Source organism: Trachurus japonicus, chromosome 9 (assembly GCF_045865225.1).
Source record: "Trachurus japonicus isolate A0001 chromosome 9, Traja_1.0".
NCBI lineage: Eukaryota > Metazoa > Chordata > Actinopteri > Carangiformes > Carangidae > Trachurus > Trachurus japonicus.
In genome coordinates this window covers 39806277-39828718 of record NC_140915.1, presented here as the reverse complement: position 1 = coordinate 39828718, position 22442 = coordinate 39806277, and the positions used below count along the sequence as shown (strand labels likewise).

Below are 22442 nucleotides of genomic sequence, written 5' to 3'. Positions count from 1 at the left end.
CAGGGTGCATTCATGGCACTGCCAAATAAACCAATAGCAGCCTATTCAAAATACTACTGTCCATAGACCACCCGATTCACCATCAACATGATCCTGAACAAAACTGTCCCAGTGGCCACTGTGCTCTTGTATTTCATCTGTGAATTACATCCAGTGGTACATTTTCAGTTATTAAATACAAAGAACAGATGAATATTAAAATTGACACCCGGAATAATAGAGAGCTGTTGTCCAGTAAAGTGTCACTACACTGTATTAACTCTGCCTGGGATGCAGAGGGGACCAAGTGAAGTGTAATTATGTCCCAGTCCTGTCTAGCTGCATGTACTGCTGTACCACAAGAGTTTAATTAGCTCTATTCTCCTCACTACAGAGAGATTATGACCAGATGCCTCGAGGCCCAGCCCAGGTGGTTATTGAGACGAGACTTCGAAGAAAAAAAAAAATCGAATAATTTTTTGGTTCATTACTTCTGAGAGGAGTTCCTGGTGAGTTTAATAACTGTCACTGAAACAAGCTGGCCACCACACGAGTGCACTCTTGAGTTTCTTGGACTGATGGATTTGACTGTTATGACAATGAGAGAGATTTCATTAGGCAGCTTCGTTTACTGCTGGCAAAGTGAGCACATGGGCATATTGTGTGGGTAAACCCATGTAGGCTCAGATTAGCCTTTTTCTGGCAGACATCAGGTTCCCATCATGTTCTGGCCGACAGAAAAGTCAAGTGTATCAATCGAATCAGTACACGTCACAGAGAGGTGGGCCAAACTGAACTATTCTGACTTTGGACTAAAGGGGGAAAGCAGGAATCACCAGTTTGTGGCTACACTGGGTTAGACATGAGGTCTTCATTAAAAACTAAAACTAAAAAAAACCTGTTGCAACAACGTGACAAAAAATGTTTTCTACCTTTCTGAGACCAGTACTTTCCCAGTCTGCAGTGGCACTCATCATGGTTCCAGGAAATAGCCACAGCCTCTCACTGACAAAAGCTCTCGCCAACCCCCACCTCAAATTGGAATCATTACAACCATAAACAGCGCTACAATCTCACCCGAGTGCAGTGCTTGCTGTTTGCAGTACGAGTGGTGACCCCCCCCCAGGGCCTCGCCACAGCTGAGACCGCTCAGCGCTACAACCCTGCCTGTGGAGTTTGGAGAGACGCCCTGCCGCAATTTGGTTGATAGTCAGACAACATATTGAGTGTGTCAGAATTAATAATTGTTTTGCGTATTGATTTGAACATGTTAATCATGTCCAATTAATTTTGTACTTCTGCTACTGTCATGACGCAACACACAAATAAGAAGCTAGAATTTTGTTTACTTGTTGGAAAAGTAATACTTGTGTAAAATTAATACAATTATCATCATGAGTGAAAGCGATAATGAACATCTATTTAACATCCCATAACCAGAACAACCATCTCATCATAGCAGCTCCTGCCTCAGGCCTATCCATTTCAGGTACAGTAAACACTCAAAAAGACCAAATCCTTCCAGGCTGGGCAGTGGGGCCATTTGTTATGAGTGGTGACTGTTACATTGTACACGACAAAGTCATAGAAGTCCTGATGACTCAGGCAGAATGTGCATTTTGTTATCATTTTGTTATCATTTAAATGTGCCTCAATATATTGGAGTATTTACATTTAATTCTAAAGACAGTAAATCCTGTTTTTATCCTGAGTCTAAATGTTGTTTCAGATGATTTGGGAAATCATTTACTTTATAAAAGAAAATTAGAGGATATTATATTGTATAACCAATAGCCTCTAGTAATGTCTGCATAAATATAATGGTATCACTGTGTCCATTTAAAAACAAGAGACACTAAAACGGCAGCAGATAATGTTTATTTACCAGTGTGTTCAGTGAAGCGAAGCTGATTGTCATTCCACCACTTTAGAGTGATTTAAATACACAGAAAGACCTCACTCCACCTCAGGCTTCAGTGGGTCCAGCAGGAGCAGCAGCTGACCCCTGGTAGATCCAACGTAGTGGTATACTTGTGGACAGAGACATCACAGGATAAAGCCGTGCCCGCAGGAGCTCTGAAATGAAAGCCAGTGTCCTAGTCTCCTGAGATGCTATATCAGCAAAGACGCAGAAGAACAGGCGGGTTGGGAGACACATTACAAGATAAACTCATATTGACACTTCTGGCAGAATTCATCATTTCTGTCCGTAACCATTTTTCTCTGTTTGCACGGATATTCTTTTTGGGATATTTATAATAATTTACAGAGGTGGAGATGTCAATTTTATGATGTTACTCGTACATAGATGTTGCAGAATCACAATATGAATACATCTAGTTGGTTGTATTTGAATGATTTTGAAGGTTGCACTCTATTCAAATGTCAAATGACGAGTCCATGCCATTTTCCCTCTCTCTATCTCCTCATCATATGTTGTTTTCTGTTGTTATTCTGTTTTTTAGGTGTATTGGTCTGACCTTATATATTTTAATAAATTATATGACAATATAAAAAATATTCAGTCCTAAAAAATGTCATAATACGCCTTTAGGTGATGTATTTACCCTTCACTGCATCATGCTCGGAGCATCTTTTACGTATTCATTGTCTTTGTGTCTGCAGTTGTCTCTCCTCTCTGTTCATTTCTTTTTATTTAAAAGGTCCAACCCTGTAAATTATTTCACACTTCAACAAACAGATAACTGCAGTGAAATCTATGATTTATTTTCCCTTGCTTTGGTTTCATTCTGCGTTTTTCCTTGGAAACAACACCACACGCAGTGCTGTGTAACATATAATCAGCGTCGCACATCCTAGCCTCCTTTCTGCTTCTAAAAGAGGCCGGCTCTTTGGATCCTGGCTGCCTTTTTACCCTTAGAAAGCTTCAGAAGCCACAACTCTCAGTAAATTATAAATACACCATAACCTTTCTGTCTGGACCCTGCCTTTCATCAGCCCCCTGTAGTCAGATGGTGCAGGGCAGGCTCAGCTATTGTGAGCTGCCCTGGCTAATTGTTAAACATGTTCTTGTCAATCAAGCCTATCCCAAATGGCAACTGCTCAGCCAGCACCACAATGAGCTGCCTGGGCCACAGCAGCCTTAGAGGAGTAATTGCCGTCCATTCGCCAGAAGCCCATCTCCATTCCATTAGCGGCTGTGCAATATGAATGGTTGAAGCCGGTTGTTGACTGCAGACCTATTCAAGCTTGTACATGTGCTGAATGGCCTCGTTTTCTGTGGCATGTGTTTCATTTTCACATAGGCAGGGCAAACAGGAGGAGAGGTAATTGCATTTGTGACGGCATTGTGTTTGCAGACGCAGAGGCAGATTCTCTTCACTCAGTGAGTCAAAAAGGTATAGTAAATATTCACAAGAGATGGAGTCAGTGAGGAGCATGTGTGAGTGTGAGCCAAAAAGAAGTTCACTGTTACACTATATCACACAGTTCAATAGAGTTGTTCTAACTGTATTTAGCTGCTGTAGCTGAATTGATCTCCCCCCACGAACCTCGTCTAGTTGGCTTGCATGCTTTGTTAGGTGCGTATAAGCAGCTCCACTGAATGAGAAAACACTGTGTAACCTCTGGGGAGTGAGCTGGCACATGGCACATAATACATAATGCTGAGTTATCACTCTATGATAATGGCCAAAGAGCCATCAGATAAAGACACAAGAAGCTAGACGGTTGTGTCATTATTAAAGAAAAAACATGCTATTGATGTAGTGGAAGAGTCACTCTGTGTGGAATAATAGGAGACTCTGAAATGGTCATCAACAACTCTAAACGTCTCAGGCTTCAATAAAGCACTGCAGCAATCTGTAAACCAAGAACCATTCTCCAGCCCCGGTTCAAGTGCTTTTTCAAAGGCGGCCGACACTTCAGAGGTGTCGTTGAAGCCATCTTGAGATTTTGAAATGGATGTGGGGACGACGTTAAATGAGGGAGTGGGATCTTTCAAGCATTTCTCATTCCAATAAGCCCAAGGAGTGCGTTTAGATTCAGAACGGTTCCACTTGGCTGGAGAGAAACATTTTCTGAATTTAAACGCTAACCAATTCTTCAGCAAGCCCTTCGCTCATATGAAGCGTTAAATTCAACTCAAAGCAGCAGCAAAAGAGATTTACATTTTCCGTATACAGGATTTAGAGCCTTTGGGTTGGCTGAAGATTTTGCATTAAGGGGATTTTTTTCTTCCCCACTCCCATCTAAGAAATTTTGCAAAGTTTAATCATGGCTTCTGTTGACGCCCCTGGGTTTTGTATCTTAAGCTGTATCCCTCCAGCTGGGAAACATAAGAAAATTTCATCATAAGCTATTCCAAAGTCAGACTATAGATTTCACAAATCATTCCTATGAGGACTCTAAATATTACCACATATATAGGATTTGTAATTATGGCTTTTTGTGTGGTGTACAATTGCACACACAACGATGCAGCTTTGAGGGAAGGCCATCAAAGACAAGCAATTCTCAGAGCAAATCAGTCTCCTGCTTAATTTTCATTCAGTTTTATAACGAAAAAACTTTTCTTTTCTTTTTTTCCCCAAGTTGTCTATCAGAGCCCCCCTTTAATTTTAAATCACTTTACCAGCAGCTTGGGTAATAATTTGTAGTCGTCCTTACCCGCATGCCAAGCTCAATGTTCTCTCCTCCGTAGACCTCCATGCCAGGATCCAGAAGACCAATCTCGCCAAAGTATTCCCGATCTACCACAAAGGAGCAGCCAATCATAGCTGGAGTTCTGGGTGAGCAGAGAGAGAGAGGAACTTTCAATACTACTATCCAGCAACTAAATATTTATACAATCAGAGAGAAGGCTGAAATATTCAATGCAATCAAGGAAGGGTTTTCTGAATCAGTTTGGAAAAATTCTATCAAGCACCAGTGGCGGTGTGTTTTCAAAGTAACTTGTTGTTCAGGACGGTTTCACCGTTCAGTAAACCTACATGTGGTGTGAATTCCACATAAACTACCAGTCAGAAGTGTGAATACAGCTTCTCATTCAGTGGTTTTTCTTTATTTTCATTCAGATTCATACTGAAGACATCAAAACTATGAAGGAACACAGATGGAATTATGTAGTAAACTCTGAAGTATTACACAAAACAGAATGTGTGTTAGATTTGAAATGTTTCGAAGAAGCCACCTTTTGCTTTGATGACAGCTTTGCACACTTTTGATTCTGTCACCAGCTTGAAGAGGTCGTCACCAACAGTCCTGAAGGAGTGATGTGCTGAGCACTTGTTGGCTGTTTTGCCTTCACTCTGTGGTCCAACTCATCCCAAACCATCTCAGCTGGGTTTAGGTCAGCTGACAGATAACACTTTGGTTTAATTAACACTTTTGTATTTGGTACTTCATAATTCCATATGTGTTCCTTCATAGTTTTAATGTCTTCAGTATGAATCTACAATGTGGAAAGTAATAATAGTAAAGAAAAACCATTGAATGAAAAGGTATGTCCAAACTTTTGACAGCTGTATGTTACAGTTCCTGCTATATGGATTCAAAAAACTTACAAACTACATTTATACACTAAAAAGCTGAATTTTATATGATATGATATGGTACATGGTCAAATGAATCTTATAATCACTTATCAAGAGTAAAAATCTCATTTCCTGAGCTGTGGTGAATGCATTTGTGCAACATACAGAGGATCTGATTGACTTGCTTTAGAATAGGCTGTACACTCTTACACAAGGTTAAGATATGATGAAGCCATATAGAGGAGTGATTGTGCTGCGGTTATCAGCCTCTCACTGTTCCTTTGTGCTTCACATTGAGACCAGAGTGGCTCTACACTTTGACAGATTAACAATGTTGAAATGTTAGAAGTATGAATGAATGAAAACAATCTAAATTCATCATCAGCCCAGTTTAATTTAAAATGCAGCCACTGTAATTGAGACACAACTGTCTTTTATCTCATCACAATGAACTGGTTGGGGGTGGGGGGTGGCGGGTGGGAGGTGGGGGTACTGGATTTCGATGTATCAAGCCTGCCAATCTCCTGTTGCCACGGAGGCAAAGTTGTAAGACCGTTTTTAAAGCACTATATGACCCCTTTACACCCCATACAGATGGACACACAGAAGCAGGTTTAGCTCACATTGAGGTCTATCTCCAAAACTCAAACAAAGTCAACTGACCCTCTTTCATGACCCTTTACTGAACTGTGTACAGGAGGCTGCCCAGATTATGTGAAGTGACATTGCCCGCAGGGATGGAAATAGCTTAAAAGACATCAACATTTAAATGTCATTTAAATGACCTATGTGAAAGGGAGAGAGAGCGAGAGAGCAAGAGTAGGAGATGAAGAAAGTGAGCATGCTGACAAACAAGTTTCTTCCAACAAATTCATTGATATTATTCAGTGTAATTTCCAGGTTTATTGGTTAGGTGTTTGAAACTACACTGAAATGTGTGGTAACAACTGCCAATAAATCCATGGGGATTGAAAGTGGTAGCAAACAGTCAAGTATTAACACATTCATGAGAAATGGAGCAGCATTAGCATTCATTTGGAGTTAATGTGCAGCGAGACACTATGGTCATAGTCCCTGTCTTTTAGGTTTGGTATCAACCAAGTCCTGAGAGAAACATGTCTCTTTAGCTGCTAAATGTTGCACCATGTTTGTCAGCTAATGACTAATGTCTGCCTGCTAAAAACAGCTGCTGCTGAAAGAAAGTGAAAAGAACAGTGAGGTTTTAACAGCTTGTACCACTAAGGAGAAATGCAGAAGTACATGCAGTGATACAGTAATTCTCATTCGTATTACTGCAGCTTTAATATTAAGATGACATAAAATGACTTTCTACTGGAGATAAGGGTCATATTCCCCACCAGATAGTTAACTGTAAATTTCACTGCAAATGTCAGATTGTTCCTCATACTTATCTTTTAAGGAAGCACCTAAAATACTTTTAAAACTTGCAGCTTAAACCCTGACAGAGCAAGAGCGTGTTTCTTACAAAAGCCAATGCTTACTTTCCACCTTTACAAAAAGAAATGGCCCCACTTTAGCTGCTGTCCCCCCAGGGCTGCTTTTTCAGTACTATTATCTGTCAGGTCCTAAGTGCTCTGGGACAAAGCCCAACAAAAAGCATTGCATTCATACAGAGCACTGAGATGTATTTTTTCTCTCTAAGTGACCAATGAGTGGCTTTATTCTTCTTTCTAGAATGACAAACAGGGCATTGTCACAATTCAGCCTACACACACACACACACACACACACACACACACACACACACACACACACACACACACACACAAGAGGCAGATGTGTGTCTACCACTTCACTCCGAGGGCCATGGCAGGAAGAAGTACTGTTAAGTGGGAGCTGCATTATGATTCATTGACTCTGTATTAAGAGAGTGCACTGAGCAGGGTGTGAGCCAACAAGAAAGGTGCTTTTAGGTTTAGAACCTGTATAAAACATTGTCTCATTACCATGGAGTGTTATTTTGGAAATCCTGGCTGACTAGCAAAGTAAAACGGATGTGAAAGTGGATGTAAACCCCAGTGAACCATGTTATTTCAAAGGAAGGCTATTCCACCATTATACTGTAGCTGGCGTGGATCTTTATGGCTTGGCATTTCTAGTACAGGTATGTGCCATATGAGAGGTGTCAATGTAATGTGGCTCAAACAAAACAATAGTGTGATAGTATGAGTGATTTACACCAGTCTGACATCTAACAATTAGTCATTGCTATAAATATCTAATTATTGTAAACTAAAAACTGCCTTAACATACTCATGTTTGCTGACCTGCAGTGTGTACTCCCTTTGCTTGGTGCAGCCTTATACAGTCTTGTTTAAATTATCGGCTGATCTCAGGGAAACGTTCAAGTGCCATTATTTGCACTGGCTGTGCACATAAAAAGACTGACACAGCACCCACTCAGCCCTGTTCCCCTCATCCTTTCTCCTCTCTTGACAAGTGACCTACCTTTCCTGTCTGCAAACTTTGTGCAGCTCTCTTGAGTGCTCCCTCTAGGAAGAAGCTTCCAAGCAATGTAAACACTGTTTCTGTGATTAAGTCCAGACCCAAGGCAGAAGCATGTGATGATGCTAAAACCTCCAGCTGACCACATAAGGCAAAATGCTGTAAACATAACATGCACTGGTTAAAATAACCTTGTTGGTGTCCATATGGTACAAGTAATGGACTGGAAATAACAAATAAGCAATACACCTACACACAGGGAACCAATCCAGACTGTTAAAACATGAGTTTGCATTTCCACAACCACTAACACCAGACAATGCCTCAACAAATAAATGATGCTAATCATTCAGACACATTGGTCCGTTCCTAAATTTGAACTCATCTGGGTCTGGAACCAAAAGAGACTCAAACATGTGACTGAGTCTCTCAGATGTTTCCTCTAACAGAAATCATCCTGATAGACAGACAGACTGAGAGACAGACAGACGTTCTTGTGCTCTTTCAACCTAATGCAATGTCTGGAGGGCGGGGCCTGAAGACAGTTTTTAATTTTGTTGTGTTTTCATGCTGGAAAAAAAACATGTTATAGGAAATAATAATTAATCTAGGTGAATATTTTACGTGGTTTGAAACATGCCTAAGGTGGAACTTCAAGAGTTTCATTGTATTCCTGTAATGTTTGGAGGGAAACCAGTAGCTTTTGGTTTGATGCTGGCCTCATTTGTCTGCTCTGCAGTATAATCAAACGGCCAATATCTAGGCATGAAAAAATAATTTTAATTCCCCCACTAGAGCCAATTAACTGAATCCAATTAAATGAATAATTATAGCCAGATGTTCCTCCATAAATGCACAAATAGAGAGGCTGAATACATATTTCAACATTGGTTTCAAGAGTCATATACCAATGGTTTAATTCCTGATGTTCAATAATTATACAGAGAAATCTGTCGTAGAAGAGAAGGCAATACAAACTTCTCCAACAAGGCAAAGAGTAAGTTTCAATGCAGCCACAGTTTCTACTCTGTGTGACCCTGCTGTCTCAGGTGGTTTCTTTATTATATTTTTTAAGCGGGGATGACACAACGATCCTTCTCTCTCTGCCACCTTTATCTCACCTGTGTTGTTGTTCTGGCTTTTTGTATTTAGATGCAAAAAAACCACACAGACTCATGTCTCTGAGCTTTGTCAAGCGGAAACTTGAGAGAAAACACGCGAACGATGCACAACACAGACAACAAGAGGAAGTTACAACAGGCTGTCACAAAATAACATCCACTTGGTATAAATGTGGCAGATTGCTGTCTCATTTGATGTCAGTAGGTTTCGTTATTTTTAGTGTACAGATGGTCAGCCTGCAGGCTCATCCGCCCCTCGCACCCTTTAACTTTGTCCCCCAGATCATTTGCTTGCAGTATGCAGTATGAACATCTGATACATGTATGTGATTTGGCAACATTGCTTATTTTTCTCTTTTTCTCCCAGATGAAGACACGGCTGTTGATTTTTTTTGGCAGATTTTTCTGTGACCTGTCATACTTTAAGTTCTCAGATGCTTTAAGCAAGTGAGATGAAAATGCAGACATATTGATGAAATTGAGTTGTTGTTGGTTTTTTCAAGTATTTCCTCCTTGTAATGTTTAATTCATACAGCAATGTCTTGGAAATGATAGACTGATATATACATTTTTACATTAAAGCCCTAACGTGTGTAGAACTCAGAGAAACTATGTCACTGGACTTTATTAAATGTAAAAAAAGAAAACTGCATCTTTTCTGTTTTGTTCATTTTCTGACATTTGTGGTTACTGCATCACAACAACACTAATTTATTCCAAAGTCTGAATGTTTATCTTTCTCTATTGTGCATCATGTGTTGTAGAGCAGGGCAGTGAAGCCTTGTTAGATGTCTTAGGTTTATACTAAACCTCTTAAGTAAGGGAAAGCTTTTTTTCAAATGCATTCACACCGACAGTATGCGATCCTGTTCAAGCATCTGCTTAAGTGAGATGCTTAGACCCATGTGTCTTCTTCATGCACAAGCCAACAATAACTGAGCTGTACAAAAAAGAAGATATATATAGCTATATTTTAATGTCTGATGTTTCAGATTTTTCTGCTGGGCTGAAATGTCCTTGATTTTTCATATAACCTTTTAAAAGCAAGACATCCTTATCAACTATTACCACATACGATTTTGGTTTAAGATTTTAGTTTTAAAATCACTTGGTGGACAATTTCTGTTCTGCCCTTTTAGTAATTGCTGTTATCCAAAAACAATTTTTTTCATCTCGAAAATTGTTGCAATCCTCTGTACCCCTTGAATGTGGGGGATTTGTGTATTCTTGTCCTTTTTTTACTCTCTTTCTGGTTGAATATGTCCAAACAGCCAGAAAAGGCATTAGGACTGCGCTCTGAATGGCCACAGAGCCTCTGTTGTTGATGGGCAGAAACCTTGAGGAAATAAGCAAGAGAATGATTTCCAATATAAATCCGCACATCCGACACACTTCAGCCGGCCCTTGAGGCAATCCTGTCCATTTGCAGCAAAGTGTCAACAGGGAAACACAGAGCAGCTCTGCAGTGTCTGAGGCTTTTCTCTTATCTTTCTCCGATCTCAAGTCCAGCAGTTGATGCTCAATAATACATGGTTTTCATGGAGCTTTGACAAGATATCCAATATTTAGGCCCATGGTGAAAACTGCCTCCACATTATTTGTTTGTGTGCGACATCCTGTATCAAATAAAAGTGTTATTGCTTTGCCTATGCTGGAACGAGCTAGGTAATGAAAGCAAATTCAGTTTTTGTCGCCATTGGTCCAAACAGAACAGCATGTGTGAATGTTTCACTCTGTTGTATTTTGGTACCTTTGGACATTGTGGAGGTTTTCATGTTGGCAGAGTGGTAAAACAAACAAACAAGAAAAATGAAAAGCCAAGGCTGTAAGTGATAAAAAATGACAAAGCTTACTTTACTCTGATTGCAGCAATCTTTCCTTGTGCCAGTGGAGTTGGAGTCATCTGGCAGAGTTGCTGCCTATTTCAAAGAATCAACGCTCCAATAGCACAGACCTCTGGACAGCCCCCAGCCAGTGTACAGCCTCAGGTCCTTAGGCAGACTCCTGCCCTTCTAACGTTTCATATTAAAGCTGATCAGGCTTTTGGCTTCAGAAGGACCTGGCAGAGGAGCTACAGTATGTGAATGCTTTTCACTTCACTCAGTGTTTACTCTCTCTATGCTTGTCTTGAATTTTTGGTGATGTGTTTTGTACTTCTCTTAATTAGGGTTAATTAAGGTTTTTGATCGTTAATCAATGCCTGACAGTCTGATTAAGAGTGTTAATGGAGTTCATACAAAGCTGTTATTGACACTTGCAAACAGTGAATAAACAGCATTTTAGGGCCCTTTGACTGGTATTAAAGCAACATTGCGGAGTTTCAGCTCAGTGCTTCCACCATCTGGTTGAGAAGCGCTATAGTCTTGGGGGGGGGGGTGGGTAAAAACGAAACTTATCAGCCAGCGCATCCAGCGTTTTCCCATTAATAAACGACAGTGTTTCCCACATGTTTGCAAGGAGACTGTGTTGTGGTGGGTGGTCGGATCGTCCGACTGGGGGGGGGGTATGACGACCGGATCGCCTGACGGAGGGGAACCGTATGAGTTTCGCTATAACCGCGCACTGCTGCTGGCATGCACCCGTCTCTCTCTCGAGGGGAGGAGAGGGGGGGTGATCCGACCCACGCGTGGAAGTTCCATAGTGCAGTTTCAGCTGACGCGACCCGGCTCAGGCTGCAGCGGCAGCACCATCCATCCCATTAACTGTTTTTCTACCATTACAGTGAGTCTGGAAACATTATTTTAAGGCCGATAAACTCCGCAATGTTGCTTTAAGATGTAGTCCTACTGGTGAGGTCCACATCTCAGACCCTACTACAGTACATACTACATGGCAGCCTCTTCTCTCATATTTTGATAATAACTACTAGCCCTACTGTTTAGGGATGAACAACACATTTCTGTTTTCCTGGCCAGCTATACTCCTGCACCACTATTAATGTAGGGATACGAGATGGTTCATCATATTTTGTTGAAAAAGGGAGGACCAAGTGGGGGGGGAGGTTAGGTTTTGTATGTTTTCTACTCTACTGGTTCTATACGTCTACTTGTTTGTTTCCTTTAAAAAAAAATCACACATCTATTTGTAAAGACATAAATAACATGATGTGATATGTCTCATTTTGTGTCTCAAATTTACCAAAATAAAAAAAATCTGTCTGTCACTGCACTGCTTGTATTTATGACTGCAGAGTGGACAGACTGTCTTTCCTGAATGACTTGTGTTCAAGATACATCTCGGCGGTTTCTGCTGGGCTGAAATGTCCTTGAACATGACGGGGAAAGCTGATGAAGGCTGGTGTTGCTACACCTGACCCCTGACCTCTCTGAGAAGGACTGATCATGTGTTATTATCCAGGTCTCGTAAAAACACGCTGAAACCTTTGGGTGCTGACAAACGAAGCAGAATACGGGCCGCTGGCCGCTTTTGACCATCATTTACCTTCTGTCGCCAAGTAAACTATTTTCTATTAAAACATTCCAGTATGAACCCTTTCATGTGCCAGAATGTTTTATCTTCAGGTCTGAATTCAGGATTAGATTTATGGCATTTGAATAGCAGTAGAAACGCACCAAGCCCCCAGCGGCATTCGTAATCCAACAGTGCCATGAATATGGAAAAGATGAAAACCAATAGCTGAGTAGCTCCTGCTGGCTCTGGCTTGACCTGCAGTCTTGGCTCCTGCCATGGCTTTACAGTATTAAAGTAAACAACTATAGACACGGTTCCTCCAGCTAAAGCAGCGTGGGAGACGCGTAACTGGAGTTTTTAAATGTCCATACCATAAGATACATTAATGCTGATATTTAAACATTTTCACTGTGGTATTTGTTTCCTTGTCTCACCAACACCAAACTGATCAAACTGCATTTTAAAATGTGTTTTGTCAGTGGGATCACAGCGCAGTAACAGCAAGAGTTTTAACCCTGAACCTGGGAGGCAGCTTCAATGTTTGCAAAAGGACATTTTAATAAGCACAACAGCATTTGATATGTGCATAGACCAAAGTGTGTCTGCGGTTTTGTTTTGTTTTGTTCATATTTATTCTCTTTTACACTGGTGCTCAGATTCTGTTGAAGAATATCAATAAAAGGTATTCACATCCACACTGTAGCTACATCCCTATTGCTGGTCTTTCTGTTGTATACTGCCGTCTTTTTGTCTCTCTCTTGTTGCCTTCATATTCGTGCCGGCTCAGCCGCGCTGCCGTGGCAACAAAATCACGATAATCTTCTCTGTCAAATGATGTGAGATTTTGCTATTGTTAAGGCAGCGCTGACCAATTCTGATGTGAGCATTCACAGAGAAGATGATGGTGGGCTGCATGCCAACATGTGAGACACAGATTAGAAAAGATGGACAGTCAAGCAAATCAGTGACTGGTGATATTCATGCTTGGTTACTGTTTTTATACAGTTCTCTTATTATGGCTTTTGCTTCTTTTTTTTAATGCTTCTGATATATTTTCCTAAAGCACAATGTGCTATACATATAAATAAATAAATTGCTGTGACTGTGTGTAATCACATTTCCTGTGTAGTAAGATGTTTCAGTCACAGGAAAACCTTGCACATTGAGATCACATCCATAGATTCACCTAAGCATCTATTCTACGGATGCTGACCGGAATATAAAACCATTTCTATGTACAGTAGTGCAGTACTCCTGTGCCCTTTCTCTTCCTATTACAATGACAGGCTTTTAATCTCTATTTTCAATGTTTTTATGAGACTAACTGATCCTATTCACCCAAGAGTATCATTTCTCTCCGTGTTTTCTGGTAGACTTTTAACATGCAACACAATTGAAGGTGTTGACATATACAGTATGTTAACAGGGATTAAAAGAAAAGCGTTGATGAGACTTCATTGATACTGTATTTGAGGGGAAATTATTTCAGCTAAAATTAAAATATCAACAATGAAAACAAAAATCTAATTAGACGTCTGCTTTAGTTATCGTTACTGTAGCAATATGAGACAATTTGATGGAACACAATTACTCCTGTGCTCTTCTTCAGTCTGTTAAAATTCAATATAATTTTACCAAACACGCACGTAACCAGTTTGAGGATTATACAGAAACATGATAAAAGCCTGAGCTTTCCTTCATGCAGCAGTATCATAATGGAATGTTCTGCTCATAGTCAACACACAATTATACTAATGACACCACATGGCCATGGCCTCGTGATCCTGCATCAAAATGAAGATATTCTTCATGGTAATTAGACTGCTTTCTGCAAGGGGGCTTTATTTGTGTTAGGGTGGCAGCGTGGTCTACACAGCACCTTAGTTAAGACATTCCATACATGAATAAGTCATATCCTGGAGGGTTATCCATATTTCATCAAACATTCTCATCTATAATGAATGCTGTTCACTAACCGAGGCCCTCACCTGATAGGGGCCGTCTCATCGCCCTTGTCCAGCCATTCCTGCGGTGGGATGATGTACATACACCACAGGCCCCAGTTGTAGCCATGGGCGGCGTTGGCGTACTGCTGCACCTCAAACGTGTTGTACTTGATGTTGTCTATGGCAGGGAGGATGATGCGGGTGTGGTCCTCCTTCATCCGGGTCAAGATGGGCTCAGCCCTTTGAAGTACAAAAGAGACAGAAGTAAGTGGACTACTCATGGAGAAGAGGAGAAACTTCACAGCACAGCCTCAAGCTGGATGACAGGAAGTGAGAAGGGGACAGTCAGCTACAGGTCAAATATTAAGTAGTGCATGTTGTCATTCTACCCTGCAAAGTTTCAAAGTATTAATATTGCAGCAATGGTAGAGATAATTGGTCAAGAATGAACCGACAGGTATGTATGAATGTGGTTCCACAGAAACTATGTCAAGTAAATCAACTCAAATATTTGAGAACAGGAGGAGAAAGGTATTTACTGCAGTTCCTGATTAAACAAAACGATGCCAAAGAGAAGCAACGCATGAATGCATGCGTCATCTCAACTTTCACGTTAGTGCCACATTTACATGGGCTTTCAGCGCTGATGCAGTCTGCCCAATCTGCATTTATTCAGCGTTCAAAGCGACTGCCAGGAATCCGCTCCCCACCGCCGTGTTCGATGCAAAGTTCTTGCGAAATGAATTTTCCGCAGAACAACAAATAATATCATATCATATTCTATATCTCCAGCTCATGAAAACGAAATGTCAAAATGTAACAGTTTTCCAGCTGAGAGACTTGATAAGAGGTAAAACCTGATAAAGCAAAACAAATCAGGTGAAAAGAGAGGCTCAGACTGCTCCCCGGAAAGCGATCCACTCCCTCTCTTCTTTATCTGGGAGTGAAGGGCTGCATGGTAGGCTCTGAAACAGCCCTCGGACAGTTTCCATCTCATGGCTTTTGCTCGGAGGCCGCTTGGCCAGCACGTATTCCTTTCAAGCACATCAAATGGAGAGCAAGGGCCATAGTCACAAAACATCTGAAGGCTGAGAGCGGCTCTAAATGGGCCAGTTTAAAAGAAACCCCTCAGAGTTATGGCCTCATCAGTCCTAACATTAATACTTTGATAAAAAGTTTTTTGCTTCAGTTCATGGAGCATTTAAGCACCAGCTCCTGAACATGACCAAAGTTAGGGGCAGTGGAGAGGAGCCATAAGTCACTGAGAACAAGCCACAAACAGTCCTGAAATTGGCCACCACAGGCAGTCGGTCTACTGGCTGGGTCGATACAGCTGGAAGATTTAAAGACATTAACCTTTTGAGAATGAATGTATAAAACCAGTTTGAGTATGTTGATGAGAGCAGAGCTAGTTACAGTGTGCAGCCCGCTAGGCATTAGGTGGAATTAGACTTTACATCAAACAGCACAGCCTCACTGAGATGCCACCGTCTAGCAGTTCATTCCTTATGGATTTACACCAGTTATTAAGAAGCAGCGCTGTGGCATCACTGGACAATGATTACGTTGACAGCAGAGAATGAAATTTACTCCCCGTCTCCTTTCAAACTGCCAACACTGATTTCCTTTCAAAGTTAAACATTTTGGGGAGTGATCTTATTTGCTATGTTGTTTATTTGATTTAGAAACAAACAAACAAAGATGGCGATGCAACATGACAGCCTCCGGTGGGTGCATCCACCGCCTATGTATTTGTAAACTACTTATTCTGAGCTACGAGACAGCTTTCATTTGTATGCGATTGTGATTAGATGATTAGACTTTGGTAAATACGTATTTAAGAAAGCAATATTTGATTTTTGCTAATAAAAAGCCAAATAAGCTACATACTGTCCCTTTAAGTAAAAGTCCTGTAGCAAAATCCAATACATCTGAAAAACATACCTAAGTAAAAGTAAAATTACAGATTTTTAAAGTACACAGATTTTTGTTGGGAGCAGGTGGTGGTGACTATTACTTGACAAGAGCTTTGGCCATTGTTGCATTTACAAGACAAGAAAATACAACGTGCCCTTCAGGGCTGATTGGACACTGCAGTGAGTCGCTATAGGAAAGTAACAGAACGGGCCGGGCCTAGCTGGTCAGTGTGCTAACTTCAGCAGAAGAGAAGATGTAATAGAGACAAGAGTTAAAGCAGAAGTAAGCGATCCGGTGGTTTTGGCTAATGCTGCATTCCAGGCAGGCTTTTGAAACCGTAAATTACAGCTTCAAGTCACAACTTACGACTTTGTAGCGTTCCAGGCAACCCACTCGTGTTTCTCCGACCTGTTTTACCTGTGAAAGTCACTATAACGGCCACTCGTAACTTCTGACCCGTGAACTCGTACCAGATCGAACTGGTACCACTTCACAGGTCGGAAAAACACGAGTTACGAGTTGCCTTGAACGCACCATAACGTCTTGTCAGCAGATGGAGTTAGCAGCCCCCGCCCTCGTCATGGATCTACTGGTCCTCGTCCCTACGTCACCACATTCACGGCGTCCCTTGGCTGCACACACAGAGAGGACTGCCCCTTTATGCCGTTCTCTCTCCTCATTGGATAAAGGTTGTAGGATACAAGGAATGTTTTCTCCTGGGCTCAGAGCAGAGCAGAGGGACTGACAGACCCGTGTTTCAGACCAAACACTCTATAGAAGTGATTGCTGTCGGAAGATACAACTATTTAAGACTTAGATTAACACAAACATTCACCTTACTGCTGCTCTAACCTAGCTGTTGCTTTGCACCTCTGGAGACAACTCAGGATGGTAGCGGGAGGAAGAAATTAACTTTAATGCTGAACTTGCAAATTTTCTTCTAGACTGATAAATAACAAGCTGGTAATGTTAATGCTGGCTATGTGGTGATAGCAAAGCTAACAAATAGTTCCTTTAACGGGCATGAATGTGTTTCACCTACCTTATTCATCTGAATCACTAACCCAAACGTTGAATAGGCCTACTCTTAACTCATGGTCAGTTTTTCACTAAAATGAGTCTTTATTCAAAAAACTATTAAATACACAGCAGTGAACCACATTACACCCGTCATGTTGTCGTAATAAACCTGACAAAGAGACCAATAGAACCAAACATGTTCAACTGATTCTTGTTGTGAGTATATTCATACTACAATGAAAGGAATTGACAGTGAGGACATCAAACCATGTGAGACATTTGTTTGGATCTTTTATGTCTCCATCCTTGTTCTATAACCCAGCTATTTTAAATGCATAAGGTGGAGAAACTGAAGGTAACGCAGTGTCCTTTATTCAAACAGGGAAGGCCATTGAGAGCCTACTTGCTTTTACAAGGATGCCCCAATTACATTTCATATAAACGACAAAAACACATGACAGTGAACACAACAAGACATGTTCCCCTGGGGGAACAATGGGAGCAAAAGTACAGTGTGAGCAGTATGGAAGTAGTCCTTCCCCTCACCTCACTTCACTGCTACAAACTTGCAGCACATAAATCTACCTATTAAAACATGCAACCTTAAAAAGTGTTGTGTTTCTCTACCTGTGAATACTATATTTTCCATCCCACTGGTGTATTTATTTATAATGAATGTACCAACACAAACCAAACCTCTCATCCAATCATAACATCATAAGATTATCCAAAGCAAACGTATCGACCTGTCTTCATTAATGGTCTCTCCATTCCTCCCAGTAACAGCTGCTCTCAGTGGTTTTGTTAACATGGCTGATGAGGAAACACTGCACCACTGTAACAACTTTTCTTCCAATTAGGCTGATTCGTTGAAAAGACAAAACACAGCTGGTTTTCTGGTGCCAGTGTCTCCTGGTCACTGGAGCAGTTTTTACGACAGCAGCACATTCAGGAAGTTTCCTCTGCTATTTAAAGCCCTGGTGTTAAGATCCATATGGTAGAGAATGAGGCTGAAGCGCTCCTGGCACTGGCTACATTTGTATAATCTTCCTCACGCTGAGAGATGATCTTCAAAGCAACTCTTCACATGTTCAATTCTTCACATGATATCCTTCTAAAAAAGAAGCTGCAATTATAAAATGATAAATGGATCTCTCAAGAATACTCCCACACTCCAACTTTCTCTCCATCTCCCCACCCACTGACTTTCGTCCTCTCTCACTTTGCCCTGATTCCCCCCCCCCCATCGGCTTCCCTTCAAAACGTGGGACCCATTTATCTTCAAAAAGCAAAAATTACTACTTATCAAATGAAGGTAGGGGGCAGAAAGTACAGAGAGTGAATCCAAATTGAACAATATAAGATGGCGTTGGTACAATATGAGGCCTAGGAAATAGGAGAACTTAGAAAACCTCATCATTTAATCGTGGTTAGTAAAAGTAATTGCTAATTCAGACAGAAAGGCAAACCCTAACCCTTGATTCAACAGCCATGTTGACTGTTAGTGGAAGATGAGTTGTCCTCTTTAACCTGCACACATGTTAATGACCAATGCTGACCAGTGAAACACCTGACCTCTAGCCAGTGTCATCTAAACGCCCAATATAAATCTGCGGTGGAGACAGAAGCAGACACTTCAGCATTACAGTGCTCTCAAGTTTAGACATTTGGGGATATTTCTGGCTTTTGTACAAACAACACATACGGTATGTTAATTGGTGGGGAGGACTTGATGCCAAGATGCTACCCCACTGCTGGTTTCAGCTTCATGTTTACCATGCAGATAAGAGTGGTATCAGTCTTCTCGTTTCTCTGTCTGCAATCTGTCAATTAGCACCTTTACCAAAATGTGCTACTCCATATCTGTACTCCTTACAGATATGACAGAGAGCTTGCAGCCTCTAACATGTGAAGCAGACACTATCACGTGTATCAAGTGTCTACATTCACAGATTTGTTTATTATTGAGGTCTTGGTTAAAGGTGATATTGTACTGGACTACTGGTTTTGTCTCTCCTGCATATGGAGGAAGGACATCACAAACACCTTTAGATGTTATAGGAAAACCTCAAATAGCGACCTCTGAGAGAATAACCATCAAAATGCCTTTGATGTCTTTATCTGCAAATCAATAGTAAAGCAGCCTGGGATTGCTACAGCCCAGAAAGCTGCCTGCAGCGTGCAGCAGATCTCTTGCTGGGCTTGGCACCTATGGATTTGTTTCACATTTGACAGTATGGACATTAACAGTAATTTTACTCATTTCATTTTAAAAAAAATGTAATTCAATATAACCACTGGAAGTAGTTTACCATAATATATCCTTAAAAAATATTTTTAAATAATCAAAAGAAACCTAATAGACTCCATAATGACACAAAAAATGAGAAGTTTCTCCATTTGGTCACACTTGCACATTTCTTCTTGGGTCCTGAACCTTCTGGTTGCACTCTTCAGTTCAGTGCATCACTTCTCTCTGGGCTATGGGGATGTTTTACAAATAAAAAATGCTTAGTGCTTCCTTGAACAAATTGTACAGAATGACCTTGTTAAACATTGAACAGGTTGTCTAATTACATGTTTTTGGAGGATTTTTCCCCACTGCTGTGCTGTGCTGTGATTGACTGCTTTGGCAAATCTGTAGTACCACTGAGTGGTGGCATGGTATGCAGCTCTCTTAATACACCCATGCTTACACAGCACTTTCACTTCCTTTTTATTCCCAAAGTCTGTGTCACAACACATTTCACAGTGTAGTAGTGCTTTGAGACTGAAAAGCTTCCATATTTACACAGACTCCCTTCATCCGTCAAGAGGGGGAGATGGCTGACTGCGATAACCCAAACATCCACTCTCAACAACAAAACCACACTCATTTTGACTTCTGCAGTCGTGCCAGCGCCGCTAGAGAGCACGGCGCAAAAATCAGCAGGCTGATTAGACCATATGAAAAATAAATATAAAAACACATCAAAGTATGAAGAACTGACACTAAGGGCATCCTCACTTTGAGGATGTACACATACATGTGTTGATGTCTGCTAGGTATTCTCTTTGATGCAAAACAATATGAAATATATCTGACAGTCAGACCTCAAAAAAAAAAAACTGCAGAGATTGATTCATATAACTGGCGATATATGTTTCTTTTTATTTATACTGCTGCAGGTGTCAATATAGTGATTTTAAAAAATCCTTTTGATGTTCCAAAGCTGTTTAATTCATTTATTTAAGGTAATGAGCACTTCCACTATTAGAAATGGACAGTATGAGTAAAGTTAGGTGGGTGAAGGTTGTTATTTACTGGAATAAAGACTTGGCTTGACCGTGGTTTGTTGATATCGCAGTGTTGCTGATGTATTTACTTTGGCACGGTTAGCTGAGGTTATGCAGTCTGACTCTCACTCTATACTCTCTACTCTAACCTTGAGGAGATTTCTCTACCACCCCTGCCTCCCCCTGAACATCTTCCATTCATTTCCCTGTGTCCTTGAGAACCCAAAAACACCCCTGAGCCAGCCAGTAGCTCCTGTACCTCGGGGATCTGTGAGACTGATTGGATAGAGACACTCTGGAAACCAGGACACATCTGGTTTTGACAGACGAGACTGTGTCATTCCTCTTCCTATATCTGCCATTTCATCTGCATAACACAGAGAGAGTTATTCATCCACATCGTTCCGAATCATACTCAGTTCCATACTACAATAGGATTTCCCCCTTCCGGAGATGATTCATCCAATATTGTGAATAGATGTTGACAACCTCCGTTGCTGTTCGCTCACCACGCCATTTCTTGTAGTGAAGCAGGAGCGCTTTTGATTTATTAACTCTTCCTGGCTCACTGTTTGTCTTTCATAATAGCCGGCACCTCTGTGGAGCTTCACATCAGCCTGTGCACACATTTTGCAGAATAAAACAAACAGTAGAGTGAGTCACAAGCCAGGATAAGTATCGCTGAACAATCTCCATTTATATCTGCTTGACTCAATATAGCAACCTCAGAAGATGTTTCACTATCTGTGCTACCTTTGTCCAGTGCTGATATAAAAACCCTGGAGCCTTTCCATCTGAGATTACATTTTTTATTCAGAATTTCCAGATAAATGGATCTCAAATTGGGAATGATTCTGAAGCGCAGAATTATCAGATAATGGGATCTAACTATGCTCAGAGTGAGGCCTCGGAGGCAGCAGGACCCTCAGTGCCTAAAATAAGATCTGCTTTAATTCTACATTGGATTTAACGCTGCAGAACACGTGAGCTTCCCTTGCAGAAAAAAAAGGTGTACAATAGCTTTCATTGATGACCCAAATAATCCATGCCAGGGAATGTACAGTACAGGGACAGCACAACAAACTGAGGAAAACAAAATCTCAGGTGGGAACCCTTCATCAGTGCCGCAGGAGAATCAGAGATATCCGACTTTCATGTTTATTTTAATCCAAGCATTGGATTGGTGCCACTGTACTCCCAGTCCAACTCGCAAACAGCTTTTGGATATTTGGGTGTGTTGTGCTCATACTGTAGCAGCTCATGTGTCCTTCAGCAGCAAAGGTTGAGCAGAGGTATGTAGCGGGCTACAAGCTCACATCTATCACACCTTTCATTTTCACACTTCAGTCGTCTTCAGTTCCAACTAATGCTAACTCTGGTGACATCACTTGAGGCAGTTTATCGGACTTCACACAGATCGCTCAGACTTCAAGTAAAAGAAGTTTCTTCATGAGGGTTAATGTACTTTCATGCAGATATTCATTTCTTCTTTATTTGGTGGGATTTTAAGATAGTGTCTGCTGTGTGTCATTTGCAGTTTAGTGCTTAGAGCCCAAGTATCTACAAAAATCTACTTCCATGCAGCTGCTAAATTATAGCCTCTTTTTCAGTCAAACCTGGCACAACTTCATCAGAACATCTTTTGAATGATTGAAGATGAAAACCCAGGCTCAGATACTGTAGGCCTCTCAACTCTCCTGGGCCTCTACACAAAGACTTTACTCTCTGCCTTGTTGGTAACACAAGTTGTCATGAAGGAATAAAGATATTTGCTCATGTTGGAACTTCATTTTTTAATTTAAACTTAAAAA

General features: G+C 41.0%; 1 protein-coding gene across 1 annotated transcript in view; it reads right to left on the bottom strand.

The window, feature by feature from the left end:
- galnt9 (polypeptide N-acetylgalactosaminyltransferase 9) overlaps positions 1-22442 on the bottom strand; it is a 92000-nt gene that overhangs the window by 29792 nt on the left and 39766 nt on the right. Inside the window, exons 5-6 of the mRNA XM_085787883.1 lie at positions 14461-14658; positions 4609-4726 (exon numbers count right to left, since the gene is read on the bottom strand). Coding sequence (XP_085644009.1) covers positions 4609-4726; positions 14461-14658 — 316 coding nt within the window. The remainder of the gene's footprint in view (positions 1-4608; positions 4727-14460; positions 14659-22442) is intronic.